The 19,131-nt window shown below is 41.4% G+C and overlaps 2 protein-coding genes across 2 annotated transcripts in view; both read left to right on the top strand.

Moving 5' to 3' along the window:
• The window catches only part of LOC129818113 (inactive carboxypeptidase-like protein X2), a 37,298-nt gene extending 35,522 nt beyond the window's left edge, over positions 1 to 1,776 (top strand). Inside the window, exon 20 of the mRNA XM_055873696.1 lies at positions 564 to 1,776. Coding sequence (XP_055729671.1) covers positions 564 to 1,171 — 608 coding nt within the window. The 3' untranslated portion in view covers positions 1,172 to 1,776. The remainder of the gene's footprint in view (positions 1 to 563) is intronic.
• A 281-nt stretch (positions 1,777 to 2,057) lies between these two features.
• Positions 2,058 to 17,156, top strand: ykt6 (YKT6 v-SNARE homolog (S. cerevisiae)). Its single transcript, XM_055873695.1, has 8 exons — positions 2,058 to 2,321; positions 2,803 to 2,947; positions 3,486 to 3,568; positions 3,711 to 3,811; positions 4,764 to 4,868; positions 5,069 to 5,134; positions 12,423 to 12,524; positions 12,663 to 17,156. Exons 2-8 carry the CDS (start codon positions 2,844 to 2,846, stop codon positions 12,696 to 12,698), a joined length of 597 nt encoding a protein of 198 aa, XP_055729670.1. The 5' UTR covers positions 2,058 to 2,321; positions 2,803 to 2,843; the 3' UTR covers positions 12,699 to 17,156.
• The last annotated feature ends 1,975 nt before the right edge of the window (positions 17,157 to 19,131 follow it).

Here is a 19,131-nt window from a genome sequence, read left to right as displayed (position 1 = left end):
AAATGATTATACAGTGCATTCGGAAAGTATTCAGACCCCTTCCCATTTTTTCCACATTTCGTTATGTTAGAGCCTTATTCTAAAACTGATAAAATTAAATGACGCTCCCCATCCAACCTGACAAAGCTTGAGAAGATGGGAGAATCTCCCCAAATACAGGTGTGCCAAACTTGTAGCATCATACCCAAGAAGACTCAAGGCTTTAATCCCTGCCAAAGGTGCTTCAACAAAGTACTGAGTAAAAGATCTGAATACTTATGTAATTTTTAATTGTAAAAAAATGTGCAAAACTTTCAAAATACCTGTTTTTGCTTGTCATTATGGGGTATTGTGTGTAGATTGATGAGGGGGGAAAACAATTTAATCCATTTTAGAACAAGGCTGTAACATAACAAAATGGGGAAAAAGTCAAGAGGTCTGAATACTTTCCGATTGCACTGTATAACATCAAATGACATCTCTGATCCACTTTCTCTCTCTTTCTGCTCCCTCCCTTTCTCACACCCTCTTCCTCCCTCCCCCTCTCTCTCTCCCTCTTCTTCTCTCCCACCCCCAACCTATAGCTGCGGCCGGTGACTACTGGCGGTTGTTGAACCCCGGGGAGTACCGTGTGACGGCACGCGTCGACGGCCACACGCTCCAGACCCGGCTGTGCATTGTGGGCTACGACTCCGGGGCCACCCCCTGTAGCTTCACCCTGGCCAAGTCCAACTGGGACCGAATTAAGCAGATTATGGTCCTCCACGGCAAGAGACCCATACGGCTTGTTACCAAAGCACCCCTCCGGGCAGGAAGTGACATCAGCGGTGGGTCAGTTGGCAGAGTAGACGCAACAAAGACGGGTGCCAGTGGCGGGATGGGCGGTACTTTGGCCAACTCCCAGAATACAGAGCGTCTCCGGCGGTTACGGCTGATGCGCCTGCGCAAGATGCACCAGCAGAGACTCAGGGATAACCTCTCCACCACCACGACCGTTGCCACCACGACCACCACGGCGGCCCCCACAACGGCGGCGGAGCTGGAGACAGAGAGCACTACTTCCTGGTATGACTCGTGGTTCCCTGTGGAGAGTTCGTACACAGAGCCCACACCTGCCGAGGTCCTCACAGAGATCCAGGAGTCAGAGCCTACACAGGACTACACCTTTGAGTACAAGTTCGATGATTACTAAAGTGAATTTAATTGAATTGCTAAAGTAACAAATTACAGTTTTTAAATACACAATCATAAAGGCATTATTCAAATTGTGTGAAATTAAAAAGATATTTCATTCCTTGCAGAGCTGAAAGAAAATATGGCATTTTTTAAAAACACTTTCTTAAAATAATACTTTCTCTGTGCTCTTCCAGTAATGTCTCATGATGGTCTTAAAGTATTTTGATATATTTTTTAATGCTCACACATTGATCAGAGAATAGTCTACATTCTCTCTCTGCAGAGCAGGGAGTTAACAGCATGTTTTTCATATTATTTACTTAAGCAAGCCTATTCTGAGACTTAGCTATAGGGTGCTTCAAATGTTTCAGAATAAAAGAGTGAGTATAAATTTATCTTGGCCAGGTCGCAATTGTAAATGAGAACTTGTTCTCAACTTGCCTACCTGGTTAAATAAAGGTTAAATAATAAATAAATAAATAAAAAGGTTATTTGACACTCACGGTGAAGTCATGCTTTGCCTCAAAACGTGGATTCTTATGTTTGGTTAGATATGATTACTAATATCAGTGGAAACTGCGGTGTGTTTGTATTGTTACATTAAAAGTGTTCAAAAAAGTATATCTTTGTTTATATGATGTTGCAAGGCCTTCACCAACAGGGAAACAGGACCACAACCACAACCGCAACTAAATATTAATTTTGATTACATATTACCCTAAATATTGCGGTACAAATAATAGTGTTCATAACGAAGTCAATAATAACAGTATATTTCTTTAAGTTATTGAAAGGAGGATTTTTAACAGCTGCTAGTGAGAGATGGTGGAAGGGGTAGGTACCTTTCTCCCGATCAACTTTTGGAATTCTGTAAACCGGGATATCTCTGAGGATGGACGTATTTCCGCTAATGACGTAGTCAACATCCTGTGTAGTTTGGAAAAGAGGTGGAGTTGTTTTGCTAGGAGTATCTCTGGTTATAGTTAATACCACCATCGCTTAAATAGACAAGATAGTGAAACTATATTCAAAATAAATGTGTATTTATTTTAAACTTGTTAAAGTTGTACTGAAAGATAACGTTAATTAGTTAACGTTAAGCTAGCCTACTCATACTGTAGCCGGTCATTTGTGGTGGATCAAGTTTGTGTCGAGGAGAGAACAAGGTAACACGACTTTATCTTACTAGCTAGCTATGTTTCAACTCTGTCAGTCTTTCATCGGTTATACTGTCATTAGCAGCAACCTGTTGATTTGCTGAAATATTGGAAGTTGATTTGATAGTGACAGTTGTGCCCTGTAGCTTTCAGACGCTAGTTAGTTCGCTAACGTTATCTAGTTGCTAATGTTAACTACTAGTTACAGATAACGTTGTTTGGTTATTGTACTACAGCAAAAACAGTGCCTAATACTGCTACCAGTATGTCCAATAACTTAATTCAGATAATGTTGTATAGTTAATCACCCAGTTTGAGTAACTAACAAGCTACACACTGTGTGTGTGTGTGTGTGTGTGTGTGTGTGTGTGTGTGTGTGTGTGTGTGTGTGTGTGAGAGAGAGATAATGTCACACATCAGTGTGGATAATTAGCATGACAGCAGCGGCGTGTAGCTGAAAGTGACACAGAAATTGATCTCATCGTTGCAGGCTGCCTGCGTTAAAAGACAGAGGTTATTCACACCACCACCATGAAGCTTTTCAGTCTGAGTGTGCTGTATAAAGGGACCACCAAGTCTAACCTACTGAAAGCTGCCTACGACCTGTCATCCTTCAGCTTCTTCCAGAAGTCCAGGTGGGATTGGCTCTTTGTCTATCTATCTATGGGCCAGTTTCCCTGGACACAGATTAAGCCTAGTCCTGGACTAAAAAATACTTTAAATTAAGAATTTCCATTAAACCTCTAGGAATGTGATTAGTTGGTGTTTGGGAAACCAGCCCTATGGTTTATGACAGGGAGGGCAGGCTTACCCTCCTTTTGTGGAGTAGAGCTATCCTAACCTCCCGCAGGACTTTGTTCCATCCCTAGTAATATAAATACACACGTTCTAATAATCAGCTGCTCCTTGATTAGCTGAATCAGGAAGTGTGTTTGTGTAGGGCTGGCGCTATTAGTAATGCACACCCACTAGCTCTCTTGGAGAAGGGTTGACCACACCTTGTTTCAATTATGACATGTCACCTGTTTCTTTTAAAAATGAGTGGTGTCAGGTACCTACTTATCTCTGTCTGATCTGCAGTGTTGCCCAGGTTTTCCGATTGCTACATGTGTATTAAGTATAGATAGTATCTTTTGAGACTTGCTTCATTATTTGTGTGTGGTTGTGTCTCAGTGTTCAGGAGTTCATGACATTCACCAGTGACCTCATAGTTCAACGCTCGTCTATAGGGAGCCGAGCCTCTGTCAAAGAACAAGGTTAGTCTGAGGACGACATACACACCTAGGCAGCTCTCTCTCTTACACATACACACCACACACAATACCACCCACATTCACTAACTCCACGTTAGCCCCCATAGGTGTCTCAGAGACTGAATGTGTGTGTGTTCCCTCTCAGAGTACCTGTGTCACGTGTATGTGAGGAACGACTCCCTGGGTGCGGTGGTGATTGCTGACGGAGAGTATCCCTCTAGAGTGTGCTTCACCCTACTGGATAAGGTAGGAGAGTATCCCTCTAGAGCAGGGGTCTCCAGCTTTTTCTATGGGTCCTTAGTGTACAAGAGATGTTTTATATCAATATACCTTGTAAAACAATAGGACTAAGGGGTCCCATAAAATGATATGATGTATTTTCAAGAATTCAGTTTTCCTCTGGGGGGGTTTTCTCCATTTTTTTTACTCTTAATATTACAATTATTCATACAGAAACAATGTAAATGGATGTTCTGAGTCCTTGTCAATGCTCAAATTACATTAGAAGACCAATTTTGAGTCAGAAAAACAAGAGTGTAATTCCCCTTTAATTGCGCATTTAGAAAGAGGGGAATGTGTCGTCTGGTGATGTTTCTGATTGAATTACTGCTGCAGCTTGTCATGGCAGAAAATGCAAAACAAAGGCCACCAAATTGATACAAATAATCTTGTCAGCTAAGCCTACTTTATAGTTAACATTTAATTCAAGAAGGTTTTTGTGGAAAGTCTTTCTGTCAACCCACAAGACTGTTATCATTACTAGCATCGCTAACTGGATACATAAGGAGTGATAGACAAACGCACGCACCAGACAGACAGACCGGGGAAATACTGCTGAAAATTAATTGGCAGATATTGTGTTACGTTTGACCATATTGACCTATTCATTTGATCTGCCTTACATTCAGACCCTCTTACTGAGTGGTGTAGGAGAACTAGATGAGTGTCTGCATTTCCTATGTTAGGGCCATTAGTCATGGATTGTTAGTCGTAAAATATTACTGCCTCTGAGAATTTACCAACTGTCTTTTTGAAATTCTATTTAGAAACTCAGAGGTTTGATTGATGCATGTATCCTGCTTTGGATGAGTACTCAGTCCTGACTACTCTTTCCTTCTCTCTCCTCCCCTCCTTCTCTCTACACCTCCTTACCCCCCCTTCTCTCCCCTCCCTCCTTCTCTCCTCCCCTGTCTTTCAGGTGCTGGAGGAATTTTCCAGACAGGTGAGCAGTATAGACTGGCCCTCTGGTTCTCCTGACACTGTCCACTATACTGCCCTGGACAGCTACCTCGCCAAGTACCAGGTAACACACACACACTCCCTCTCACAGGTTAATCACAATTGATTTATTTACATTTTGATTTGCATTAGAATTCATCAATATGTTGCACACGATTGAACTGATCAGGAAGTGAGTTCCATAGATGGACTTCTTATAACAACAAGTGTTGCAATGTGGGGTTTTGTTTATGCGTTAACTTAACCCTGTTTATTTGCCTGTAGAATCCTCGGGAGGCGGACGCAATGAGTAAAGTACAAGCTGAGCTGGACGAAACCAAAATAATTCTGGTGAGTTGAGTTCTCGTGTGTGTGTGTATGTAATAACAAAACGTAACATTAATTTTAATTAAAGTGTAAGAACATTTTCTGAAATTAACATGAAGTGTTCTGGAATAAGGAGCCTTTCTACAGACAGAACAGCTGTGGTGACAGAGTTGAGTGACTGAAATGTGTCATGGTTCTACAATAAATGTCCATGGAGTCTTTTTGAAATGTGCTCGCATATCTACATCCATAGGTAGTATCCAAAGTGATATCCAAAAGTACTTTGATGTAAGAGAACTTCACACACAGCACTTGCAAATAAATATCTGATTTATTCTGCCAATGTTTCAGTCGTCGTCAAAGCAACTCTTTGCCAACAGCAATACTCTTCAATGTTTAACAAATGCATTGATTCATTCATTATATCTTATTTCAACAAGATCAGTCACATGAGGGCTATGTCCTCCTACCTGACCCAGTAACTGGGATAGAAACATATTGAATAGAACAGACATGCTAATCTATTATCTAGAGTAAGAAATCCTGTCAGCTCTAAATATGACATTTCTATTTGCACTGTTGTTGGTGCCCATAGAATTGTGTTGCACCCTTCTAAATGTGACTCAGATGTCAGTTGGAACATATTTTACTCCCAAGGGAACTGTCTTGAGTTCTTTTCTCTTATGAAGAGTACTTTTGTGATTTTTTAGTAAATCATACTCGAGCATCTGCTACAGGTGTTGCACCCTTAAGGTTTCTCTGCTGGTGCTGTTTTAAGTTTGCTGCGGTGCTACTACATTTTCCAGACGTTTCTCCCCTGTGTGAGAAATATGCCTTCTCAGTTGCCTTTTCAGATTTGACTCCTGGTTGAAACATTTCCCAGAATCGTTGCATGTTTGTTGTTTCTCTCATGTGTGAATCCTCATGTCTGTTCAGCTGTGTCTTAGAGATGAAACATATTTTTACGTTGATATGATTTCTTCCGAGTGTGAGTAATCATATGAGCATTCAGGTGTTCCTCACGGTAGAAGCATTTCCCACATTCTTGACATTTATATGAATCAAATGAAATGTTATTTGTCACGTGCGCCGAATACAACAGGTGCAGGCCTTACAGTGAAATGCTTACTTAAGACCTTAACCAACAATGCAGTTTTAAGAAACACCTAAAAAAAAAGTTACAGATAAGAATAACAAATAATTAAAGAGCAGCAGTAAATAACAGTAGCGAGGCTATATACAGGGGGTACCGGTACAGAGTCAATGTGCAGGGGCACCAGTATTGAGGTAATATGTACATGTAGGTAGAGTTATTAAAGTGACTATGCCTGGATAATAACAGAGTAGCAGCAGCGTAGGGGGGGGGGGGGGGCAATGCAAATAGTCTGGGTAGCCATTTGATTAGCTGTTCAGGGGTCTTATGGCTTGGGGGTAGAAGCTGTTTAGAAGCCTCTTGGACCTAGACTTGGCATTCTGGTACTGCTTGCTGTGTGGTAGCAGAGAGAACAGTCTATGACTAGGGTGGCTGGAGTCTTCGACAATTTTTAGGGCCTTCCTCTGATTCTCTCTGCTGCTCCTGCTGTCTCAAACTCTGAAAGCCAACTGACATTTACTCCTGAGGTGCTGACCTGTTGCATCCTCTATACCCACTGTGATTATTATTATTTGACCCCGCCGGTCATCTATGAAAGTTTGAACAATGATCTGGCTTTAATGGCCATGTACTCTTATATTCTCCACCGGGCAAAGCCAGAAAACTGGCCACCCCTCAGATCTTCCTCTCTAGGTTTCTTCCTAGTTTCCTGCCTTTCTAGGGAGTTTTTCCTAGCCACTGTGCTTCTTTGTCTGAATTGCTTGCTCTTTTGGGTTTTATGCTGCGTTTCTGTATCAGCACTTTGTGACATCTGCTGATGTAAAAAGGGCTTTCTAAATAAATGTGATTTGATTGATATGCTTGATCAGAGCAGAATTACTTTTGATGCATGGATTGTGTATGTGTGCCATTCAGAGGGTGAATGGCACTTACCCTGTTCAAAGGCACTTACATCTTTTGTGTATGGTAGCTGGTGACAGGCGCACTAGTTTGTCAAGAGCTGCACTCATATGGTTTCTCTCCTGTGTGAATCATCATATGCTAAAGCTTACCATATGCTTCCCAGTCCAAATAGTTTGCACCTAATATTATGACGTTTTTTTCTTCTTCTTGAGGCTAGTCGAAGTCTACACCCCTTTTGTGATTGGTCAACAGTAAGGATTCTTCAATTACGTGTTTTTTGTCATTTAACGGAGATGACTATTTCTTTTTTAATTTTTTTTTTTTTTAAGAAATGCTGCATCAAACATCTTAGTAAATTGTCAAATCGCGCAGTTATGACCTTTGCAGAAAGGTCAAAATATATTACAGATTTCTTGATTGATCTTAGATTAATTCAGACTATTTTGAGGAAGTGAATATTGGCTATTTGTTGCAACGATGTCTCAAACTAATATTGTCGCAAATTTTTCAACAAAGGTCTTTAAAGGGAGTATGCGAGGTACAGATGTTCGCTTTGCCTAGCCGAGTTGTGCTAGGAGCAAACCAAACCTAATGCCTTTAGTCAGTATGTCCTTACGGTATAAATATTTGTCACATTCTTGGCACCTACACCGAGTATACCAAACATTAGGAGCAACTTCCTAATATTTAGTTGCCACCCCCCTTTTGACCTCAGAACAGCTTCAATTCATCAGGGAATGGACTCTACAAGGTGTCGAAAGCGTTCCACAAAGATGCTGGCCCATGTTGACTCCAATGCTTCCCACAGTTGTGTCGAGTTGGCTGGATGTCGTTTAGTTGGTGGACCATTCTTGATACACACATGTAACTGTTGAGTGTGTTAAACCCAGCAGCATTGCAGTTCTTGACACAAACTAGTGCGCCTGGCACCAGCTACCATACCCTGTTCAAAGGCACTTACATCTTTTGTGTTACCCATTCACCCTCTGAATGGCACACATACACAATCCATGTTTCAGTTGTTGCAAGGGTTAAAACTCCTTTAGCCGGTTTCCTCCCCTTCATCTACACTGATTGAAGTGGATTTAACAGGTTACCTCAATAAGGGATCATAGCTTTCACCTGGAATCACCTGGTCAGTATATGTCATGGAAAGAGCAGGTATCCTTAATATTTTGTATACTCTGTGTATATGGTTTCAACCCTTAGTGAATCATCACATGCCTGGTCAAATCTGACTTGGATGAAACAATTCCCACAATCTTTGCAATTATATGGCTTCTCCTTTGTGTGAATCATCATATGTCTGGCCAGATGTGTCTTAAAGATGAAGCACTTTACACATTATTTGCATTGACATGATTTCTTCACCATGTCTTTTCAGTTTACAATCAGGAGAGAAACATTTGCCATTAACATGACAGAAATGTTTAGTTTCAGCTTTAGTGTGAGTTTCCAGGTGATCTATAACTCGCTGTGGACTCGGTCTTTCCCGCGCACACCACAGAGATGTTCATTATGCTTTATGTGTTTGATTCGCACATGAAAAGTTAAATGAAGCAGTAAAGTAAAATTATTTTTAGACTCCTTGCAACAATGAGAAGCAGCATGTTCTTAACTAGGAGATTTCAAACAGGACAACTTTGGGTTTATCCTGCCTGGCTGAAGTCCTCCACCCGATCCCATTAACACTTTCAGTGTCTTTGTTCTGCAGTTCGGAGTAGTCTGTATTTACTGCAGAGAGGGGCTGAGGGTCACTGCTTGGTTATCTTAAAAAATATAAAACAATTCTTCTACTTTGACATTTAGAGTATTTTGTGTAGATTGTTGACGAAATATTATGACAATGAAATCTAGTTCAACCCCACTGTAACACAATAAAATGTGAAGAAATCCAAGCGGTCTGAATAATTTTGCAAAGCACTGTAAATATAAGGTGGGTAAAAGAGTATGTTAACATTGTTAAAGTGACCAGTGTTCCATGTCTCTATTTACACTACTGGTCAAAAGTTTTAGAACAGCTAGTCTTTCAAGGGTTTTTCTTTATTTGTACTATTTTCTACATTGTAAAATAATAGTGAAGACATCAACTATGAAATAACACATGTAATAACCAAAAAAGTGTTTAACAAATCAAAATATATTTGAGTTTCTTAAAATAGCCACCCTTTGCTTTGATGACAGCCTTGCACACTCTTGGCATTTTCTCAACCAGATTCATGAGGTAGTCACCTGGAATTCATTTCAATTACCATGTGTGCCTTGTTAAAAGTTAATTTGTGGAATTTCTTTCCTTCATGCATTTGAACCAATCAGTTGTGTTGTAACAAGGTAGGGGAGGTATACAGAAGATAGTTCATATTATGGTAAGAACAGCTCAAATAAGCAAAGAGAAATGACATTCCATCATTACTTTAAGACATGAAGGTCAGTCAATACAGAAAATGTCAAGAACTTTGAAAGTTTCTTCAAGTGTAGTCGCAAAAACCATCAAGCGCTATGAGGAAACTGGCTCTCACTAGGATCACCACAGGAATGGAAGACCCGGAGTTACCTCTGCTGCAGAGGATAAGTTCATTAGAGTTACCCGCCTCAGAATTTGCAGCCCAAATAAATGCTTCACAGCGTTCAAGTAACAGACACATCTCAACATCAACTGTTCAGAGGAGACTGTGTGAGTCAGGCCTTCATGGTCGAATTGCTTTAAAGAAACCACTACTAAAGGACACCAATAATAATAAGAAGAAGACTTGCTTGGGCCAAGGAACATAAGCAGTGGACAATAGACCAGTGGAAATTTGTCCTTTGATCTGGAGTCCAAATTGGAGATTTTTCGTTCCAACTGCGGTGTTGGTGAAAGGATGATCTCCGCATGTGTATTTCCCACCGTAAAGCATGGAGGAGGAGGTGTTATGGTGCGGGGGTGCTTTGCTGGGGACACTGATTTATTTAGAATTCAAGCCACACTTAACCAGCATGGCTACCACAGCATTCTACAGTGATACGCTATCACATCTGGTTTTGGGCTTAGTGGGACTATCATTTGTTTTTCAACAGGACAATTACCCACCACACCTCCAGGCTGTGTAAGGGCTATTTTACCAAGAAGTAGAGTGATGGAGTGCTGCATCAGATGACCTGGCCTCCACAATCCCACAACCTCAACCAAATTGAGATGGTTTGGGATGAGTCGGACCGCAGAGGGAAGGAAAAGCAGCGAGCAAGTGCTCAGCACATGTGGGAACTCCAAGACTGTTGGGAAAGCAGTCCAGGTGAAGCTGGTTGAGAGAATGCCAAGAGTGTGCAAAGCTGTCAAGGCGAAGGGTGGATATTTGAAGAATCTAAAAATAATAAAATATTTAACACTTTTTTGGGTTACTAAATGATTCCATATGAGTTATTTAATAATTTTGACATATTCACTATTATTCTACAATGTAGAAAATAGTAACAATAAAGAAAAACCCTTGAATGAGTAGGTGTTCTAAAACGTTTGATCAGTAGTGTACATATAGAGAGGCAGCAGTGTCTAAGGTGCAGGGCAGAGTACCGTGCGGTGGCCGGCTAGTGATGGCTGTTCAACAGTCTGATGGCCTGGAGATAAAAGCTGTTTTTCAGTTTCTCAGTCCCGGCTTTGATGCAACTGTAGATGGTAGCAGAGTGAACAGGCTGTGGCTCGGCTGGCTGAAGTCCTTGATGATTTTCTTGGCCTTCCTGTGACACCAGGTGCTGTAGATGTCCTGGAAGGCAGGCAGTGTGCCTCCGGTGATGCATTGGGATGACCGCACCACCCCTGGAGAGCCATGCGGTTGTGGGCTGTGCAGTTGCTGTACCAGGCGGTGATGCAGCCAAACAGAATGCTCTCGACGGTGCATCTGGAGAAGTTCATGAGGGTCTTTGCTGAATTTCTTCAGCCTCTCAAGGTTGAAGAGGCGCTGTTGCGACTTCTTCACCACAGGTTCCATTTCAGGTCCTTGGTGATGTGCACACCAAGGAGTTTGCCGCTTTTGACCCTCTACTGCGGCCCCATCAATGTGGAAGGAGGGGTGCTCTCTCTGATAGTCCACAATCAGATCGTTAGTTTTGTTGACGTTGAAGGAGAGGTTATTTCCCCGGAACCATTCCGCCAGGTCCTGTAGGTTGTCTCATCGTTGTTGTTGGTTATTAGGCCTACCACTGTTGTGTCATCAGTAAACTTGATGATTGAGTTGGAGTCGTGCATATCCGGCAATAGATGTCAGTCAATTGGTAATATTCATTTTTGTCTTCTTCTAATGTATCTTTAGGGGAAAGTGATCTAAAAGTAACCAGATTACGTTACTGAGTTTGGATTACCCAGTTTTGGAATTGTAATTTAACTTCAACGGATTACATTTAGAAAGTAATCTACCAAACCCTGTAAATTTATCATCTGATTTATGTGATATCTAGCTAGTTGATACAAACCTGCTCTGTGACTTTCTCTGGTTTGAAAACCAAATCCAGTAGCCTCTGTAGACGTCCGTTCTCCTCTTTGGAATGGGACATTTCTCTGCTAACGTTTTTTCAACGGCCTGGGATATCTCAGAAGCAGCCACTGTTAGTCGTTCAGTAAGATACACATTCAACAGCTGTAGTTTGGCCATTTTGAGTTCAAAGTTGAGCAGTTCGTATTACCACACAATCCTGCGTGCCTTATCTACCCCGTTCCTGTTTCCGATTGTGGCACACTGCTTTTTTCTCTTCAACTTAGGCGGAGGTTTCAACCTAAAACCATCATGTCAACCAAAACTACGGTTATTTGGCAAAAAAACAATTTTTTTACACCTTTATTTAACTAGGCAAGTCAGTTAAGAACAAATTATTATTTATAATGATGGCCTAGGAACAGTGGGTTCAGCAGCAGAACAACAGATTTTTACCTTGTCAGCTCGGGGATTCGATCTAGCAACCTTTCGGTTACTGGTCCAACGCTCTAACCACTAGGCTACCTGCCACCCCACAAGCTAATAAGCTACGATGCAGTCTTGCAGTCTTGCTACGAAACGACTGTTAACACTGTACTTGCTAAGTCTAGGGGTCCTAGGCTTGCCTAATGGTTCTGTAACCTGAATGATTGTGTGCATAAATGTGAGAGAAAAAAAACATGCCCAAACAAAAGATTCATGTCATCGAGGAAAAACCAGCAGCCTCACAGCTCTGCAGGCTAAGATTTCCACTTCTACACACCATTTTTATGTCAATAACAAGAAGTTGTTTACCCGTGGTGTAGTGAACATGTTAAATTTGTCAATCTATCCCTTTTTCATGAGTCTTCCACCTCATCTCCTCTCTCAGCACAACACTATGGAAAGTCTGTTGGAGAGAGGAGAGAAGCTGGATGATCTAGTCCAGAAGTCAGAACACCTGGGGAACCAGTCTAAAGCCTTCTACAAGACGGTGAGAAACGTATTGGAACACACACACACACACACACACACACACACACACACACACACACACACAATAATTCATGAGAGGACATACAGTATGATTACACTAGCAATCTAATACTGTACGTGTGTGTGTTCTCCCCAGGCGCGGAAGCAGAACTCTTGCTGTGAGGTCATGTGATGTTGCTGGACCCCTCTTGATCTCCTCACCCCCCGGATGTGCCATGACTATCAGCCTTCATATTATACTTCTTACTCTGCGTGTGTGTACTGGCGAAATGGTTGTGTAGTGAAGTGTATCAGGTGATAGTTGTTGGAGCCTTTTTGCAGTTGATTAGGCCTAAGTGCTGTTTTCTGAATATGGTGAGTCAATTCTATACATTCCTAGTTGTGAAAAAGTACATGAATTGTTTGTGTGTGTGAGAAGTGAACATTGTGTATCAAAGGTGTGTGATTGTGTGTTCTCTGTATTGTGTGTGTACAGTAAGGCAGGGGTTATTAAACCTTTTCAGCCTGTGAACCAAATGAGAAAGTCAATGTTTTCTTGGGACCCAAGCTCATGAAAACATGCCCCTTTTGGCGGTCCTAAGAAAACATTTTAGTGGCCCCCCTGTTGATGGCGGAGAACAAAATTGACGTTTTAAAGCAAGTTTTCTGCAAGTCTACCCATTTTGACATGGCTTACATCATGTTAATATGGTATCTGAGTGAGAGTAATTACCAAAATCAATGCGTTCCTGTGCAGTGTTGGAAAAAGTTCCCAATTGTCATAATTGATCAAATCAAGTTTATTTTATATAGCCCTTCGTACATCAGCTAATATCTCGAAGTGCTGTACAGAAACCCAGCCTGAAACCCCAAACAGCAAGCAATGCAGGTGTAGAAGCACGGTGGCTAGGAAAAACTCCCTAGAAAGGCCAAAACCTAGGAAGAAACCTAGAGAGGAACCAGGCTATGAGGGGTGGCCAGTCCTCTTCTGGCTGTGCCGGGTGGAGATTATAACAGAACATGGCCAAGATGTTCAAAATGTTCATAAGTGACAAGCGTGGTCAAATAATAATCAGGAATAAATGTCAGTTGGCTTATCATAGCCGATCTGGGACAGGTAGGGGTTCCATAACCGCAGGCAGAACAGTTACTTTAAAAATGATTTAAAGTAAAGATACGTTAATAGAAAAGTGAAAGTCACCCAGTAAAATAGAGTAAAAGTATTTGGTTTTAAATATACTTAAGTATCAAACGTGATTGTAATTGATAAAATATACTTAAGTATCAAAAGTTAAATTATAAATCATTTCAAATTCCTTATATTAAGCAAACCAGATTGCACGATTTTGTTTTTTAATTTATGGATTGCCAGGGGCACACTCCAACACTCAGACATAATTTACAAACAAAGCATTTGTGTTTAGTGAGTCATACCAGATCAGGGGCAGTAGAGATGACCAGGGATGTTCTCTTGATAAGTGTGTGAATTGCACCATTTTCCTGTCCTGCTAAGCATTTGAAATGTAAGTACTTTTGGGTGTCAGGGAAAATCTATGGAATCAAGAATCTATTCTTGTATATAGGAATGTAGTGAAGTAAAAGTCTTAATTTTTTTCCCATTATTATTATATTTTTTTCAAAGTACAGATACAAAAAAAAAATACTTAAGTAAAAATACTTTAAAGCACTATTTAAGTACTTCACACCACTGCCATTGGGCACGTGGCCAGCCTGTTGGTATTTTGCCATGATTACTACAAGTTTAGATAGCTGGCTAGACTGAATTGCCAATCTAAAAACTGTTAGCTGACATGGCTAATTGAGTGACTGACATAACGAGAAAACTGGTGATGCACAACCACATTTCTAAATAGCACCTTGTGTATTCTACTATTCTAAGTTTCAACAGTAAGTTGAGACCCCGCCTGAGTTCCTAAAAAAAAAAAAGTGAAATGCATTTATTAATATCTACATTTGCCACATTTATTCTATTACAGACACCTTAATGCAAACTTTTAAATTGTATTATGTGAGCTAAACCTACAAACAAAATATATAAAATGTTTACATTTGATATTACTAATGTTACTGTCCCCACTACAAAATGTTGTTACGTTACAGCCTTATTCTAAAATTGATTAAATTCATTTTTTCCCTCATCTACACACAATACCCCATAATGACGAAGCAAAAAGAGGTTTTTATAAATGTTTGCACATTTATTTAAAAATTACTTTAAATGTGACATTTACATAAGTATTCAGACCCTTTTTAGTACTTTGTTGAAGCACCTTTGGCAGCAATTTACAGCCTCAAGTCTTCTTGGGTATGACTCTAAAAGGTTGGCACACCTGTATTTGGGGAGTTTCTCTGCAGATCCTCTCAAGCTCTGTCAGGTTGGATGGAAAGTGTTGCTCTACAGCTATTTTTAGGTCTCCAGAGATGCTAAATTGTGTTCAAGTCCGGGCTCTGGCTGGGCCACACAAGGACATTCAGAGACTTCACCAAGGATCTCTCTGTACTTTGCTACGTTCATCTTTCCCTCGATCCTGACTAGTCTCCCAGTCTCTGCCTCTGAAAAACGTGATGCTTGACATTCTGGCCAAAGAGTTCAATCTTGTTTCTCATGGTCTGAGAGTCCTTTAGGTGCCCTTTGGCAAACTCCAAGCGGGCTGTCTTGTACATTTTACTGAGTGGCTTCCGTCTGGACACTCTACCATAAAGCCCTGATTGGTGGAGTGCTGCAGAGATGGTTGTCCTTCTGGAAGGTTCTCCCATCTCCATAGAGGAATTCTGGAGCTCTGTCAGAGTGACCATCGGGTTCTTGGTCACCTCCCTGACCAAGGCCCTTCTTCCCCGATTGTTCAGTTTGGCCGGCGGCCAGCTCTAGGAAGAGTCTGGGTTGTTCCAAACTTCTTCCATGTAAGAATGATGGAGGCCACTGTGTTCTTGGGGACCTTTAATGCTGCAGAAATGTTTTGGTACCCTTCCCCAGACAATTCCTTCAACCTCATGTCTTGGTTTTTGCTCTGACATGCACTGTCAACTGTTGGACCTTTATATAGTGTGGTGGAATTATTGAAATCAAAAGGAGACTTTTAGATTTCCTCAAAATAATCCAACTTTATTCTTTAATACTGCAGTAATGGAGCTGGTCGGAAATCATCCCTGGAGGTGATCACTGAGAACTCAACGAGATGGTTTGAGCCACAGCATTTTATAGCAAAGTCCATCCTCCTTCAGTCTATATGACAAACAGATGTATGGAATGGGTCAGAAGGTTAAGATTTACATGAAAGATACTTATAATATACAGCAGACAGTATCTGCTGTAAAAACAGTTCTCATTGTGTAGAGACCAGGGTCTGGCCGCCAACTCCATACTGGAGCCATCTCCCCCTGGTACCCCAGTACAGAAACATTAACTCATGCTCTGGAATGCAGTATCACCCATACATCTCCTGTCAGTGTTATCTCCCAGAGGCCCACTTTCAGTTCACACAGACACATTCGAGTTATAAGAACCCTCTATTCTGTTGCATAAAACAACCATTTGATGCAATAAAAGTATTATAACGTAATCTTGTAATTTCCATCATAATAGCCAGGTGTGTGCCTTTCCAAATCATGTCCAATCGATTTAATTTACCACAGAATGACTCCAATCAAGTTGTAGAAACATCTCAAGGGTGATCAATGGAAACAGGATGCACCTGAGCTGAATTTAGTCTCAAAGGAAAGGGTCGGAAAACTTATGTAAATCATGTATTACTGTTTTGTATTTTTAATACATTTAGAAATATTTCTGAAACTGTTTTCGCTTTGTCATTATGGGGTGTTGTGTGTAGATTGACGAACATTTTCTATTTAATCCATTTTAGAATAAGGCTGTAATGTAACAAAATGTTGAAAAAGTCAAGGGGTCTGAATACTTTCCTAATGCACCCGTAGCATCAGCAATCCAAAGTGGGTCTCAAACCATACTTTAAGAAAGGCTGCAGTAAAGCATTGGGTAACATGGTGCCAGATATGAGTCTTTCATTCTCTGCCGAGAGATTCCAAAATCCGGCAGACCTTGCAACGTGCCTTCTCTCTCCAGCCTGGCCTGGGAACCGACTCTCTACCCTTCTCCTTGTTCACTCCACATCTGAAATGAGTCCAAGCCACCAGACAAATTCTGGTAAATGGTCTGAGATGCTGCTGACATTTTTCATCCAACAGCGATAATGGATGATGGACATACGGTTATTTTCAGGCCCTTGGACTATAAGAAACTCCCTCTAGCCCAAAGTATACCAATGCATCAGTGTGTACACTCCAGGAACCACAGCCTCACTGTATGTGCCAAATATTCTAAACTAAACCTTCATGCCGGTTCATCTTATATTATTGTTATTATATATTATTGTTATTTGACAATTGTTTATTTACTTGAGTAAAAACCCTCACACCTGCATCCATTCTGTTTATTTAGTTTAAGCTGCCTACCTACCATAGGTGTGTAGCATGCCTGTTTTGACTAAAATATCCTCTTCTGTTTTATCATTCAAACTTCTCTTACCGCTCTTAAATGTAACCATGTGTACATTGTATTAAATGTGAAACAAGATATGGGCTTGCAATCATAATCAATAAAATTATTTGAACCATATCAAGATTTGTGGTGGTTATACGAATCTGAATTCCACTTGCTTTCTACGTTGTGTCCATAATTTATTCTAACACCAGTTCATAATTACATCCAAAGCATGTCCCCAAAGAACCTTTATCTTTTTGTACATTTACCCCTTTTCCTCCCCAATTTTTGTGAAATCCGATTGGTAGTTACGGTCTTGTCCCATTGCTGCAACTCCCCTACAGACTCGAGAGCCATTATGCGTCCTCCACACTGTTTCTTGACACACTGCTCGCTTAACCCGGAAGCCAACCGCACCAATGTGTCGGAGGAAACACTGTCCAGCTGGCGACCGAAGTCAACTTGCAGGCGCTCGGCCCGCCACAGGGAGACATAGAGCACGATGGGACAAGGAAATCCCGGCCAGCCAAACCCTCTAACTTGGATGACGCTGGGCCAATTGTGTGCTGCCTCATGGGTCACGGCCGGTTGTAACACAGCCTGGGATCGAAACCTGGGTCTGTAGTGACGCCTTAAGCACTGCGATGCAGTGCCTTACTGCTGTGCCACTCGGGAGGCCCCCCAAAGAACCTTTGGTTATAGGGAGAGACCTCTGGGACTGACATGACATGATTTATGGTAAACAGAGACCTCTGGGACTGACATGATTTATGGTAAACGGAGACCTCTGGGACTGACATGATTTATGGTAAACGGAGACCTCTGGGACTGACATGATTTATGGTAAACGGAGACCTGGGACTGACATGATTTATGGTAAACGGAGACCTCTGGGACTGACAAGATTTATGGTAAACAGAGACCTCTGGGACTGACATGATTTATGGTAAACAGAGACCTCTGGGACTGACATGATTTATGGTAAACAGAGACCTCTGGGACTGACATGATTTATGGTAAACAGAGACTTCTGGGACTTACATGATTTATGGTAAACAGAGACCTCTGGGACTGACATGATTTATGGTAAACAGAGACCTCTGGGACTGACATGATTTATGGTAAACAGAGACCTCTGGGACTGACATGATTTATGGTAAACAGAGACCTCTGGGACTGACATGATTTATGGTAAACAGAGACCTCTGGGACTGACATGATTTATGGTAAACAGAGACCTCTGGGACTGACATGATTTATGGTAAACGGAGACCTCTGGGACTGACATGATTTATGGTAAACGGAGACCTCTGGGACTGACATGATTTATGGTAAACGGAGACCTCTGGGACTGACATGATTTATGGTAAACGGAGACCTCTGGGACTGACATGATTTATGGTAAACAGAGACCTCTGGGACTGACATGATTTATGGTAAACAGAGACCTCTGGGACTGACATGATTTATGGTAAACAGAGACCTCTGGGACTGACATGATTTATGGTAAACAGAGACCTCTGGGACTGACATGATTTATGGTAAACAGAGACCTCTGGGACTGACATGATTTATGGTAAACAGAGACCTCTGGGACTGACATGATTTATGGTAAACAGAGACCTCTGGGACTGACATGATTTATGGTAAACAGAGACCTCTGGGACTGACGACATGATTTATGGTAAACAGAGACCTCTGGGACTGACGACATGATTTATGGTAAACAGAGACCTCTGGGACTGACATGACATGATTTATGGTAAACAGAGACCTCTGGGACTGACATGACATGATTTATGGTAAACAGAGACCTCTGGGACTGACATGATTTATGGTAAACAGAGACCTCTGGGACTGACATGATTTATGGTAAACAGAGACCTCTGGGACTGACATGATTTATGGTAAACAGAGACCTCTGGGACTGACATGATTTATGGTAAACAGAGACTTCTGGGACTTACATGATTTATGGTAAACGGAGACCTCTGGGACTGACATGATTTATGGTAAACAGAGACCTCTGGGACTGACGACATGATTTATGGTAAACAGAGACCTCTGGGACTGACATGATTTATGGTAAACAGAGACCTCTGGGACTGAC

The sequence above is a fragment of the Salvelinus fontinalis genome, chromosome 21, assembly GCF_029448725.1.
Source record: "Salvelinus fontinalis isolate EN_2023a chromosome 21, ASM2944872v1, whole genome shotgun sequence".
NCBI lineage: Eukaryota > Metazoa > Chordata > Actinopteri > Salmoniformes > Salmonidae > Salvelinus > Salvelinus fontinalis.
The sequence above is the reverse complement of the archived record's forward strand: the minus strand, read 5'-3'. Positions and strand labels throughout refer to the sequence as shown.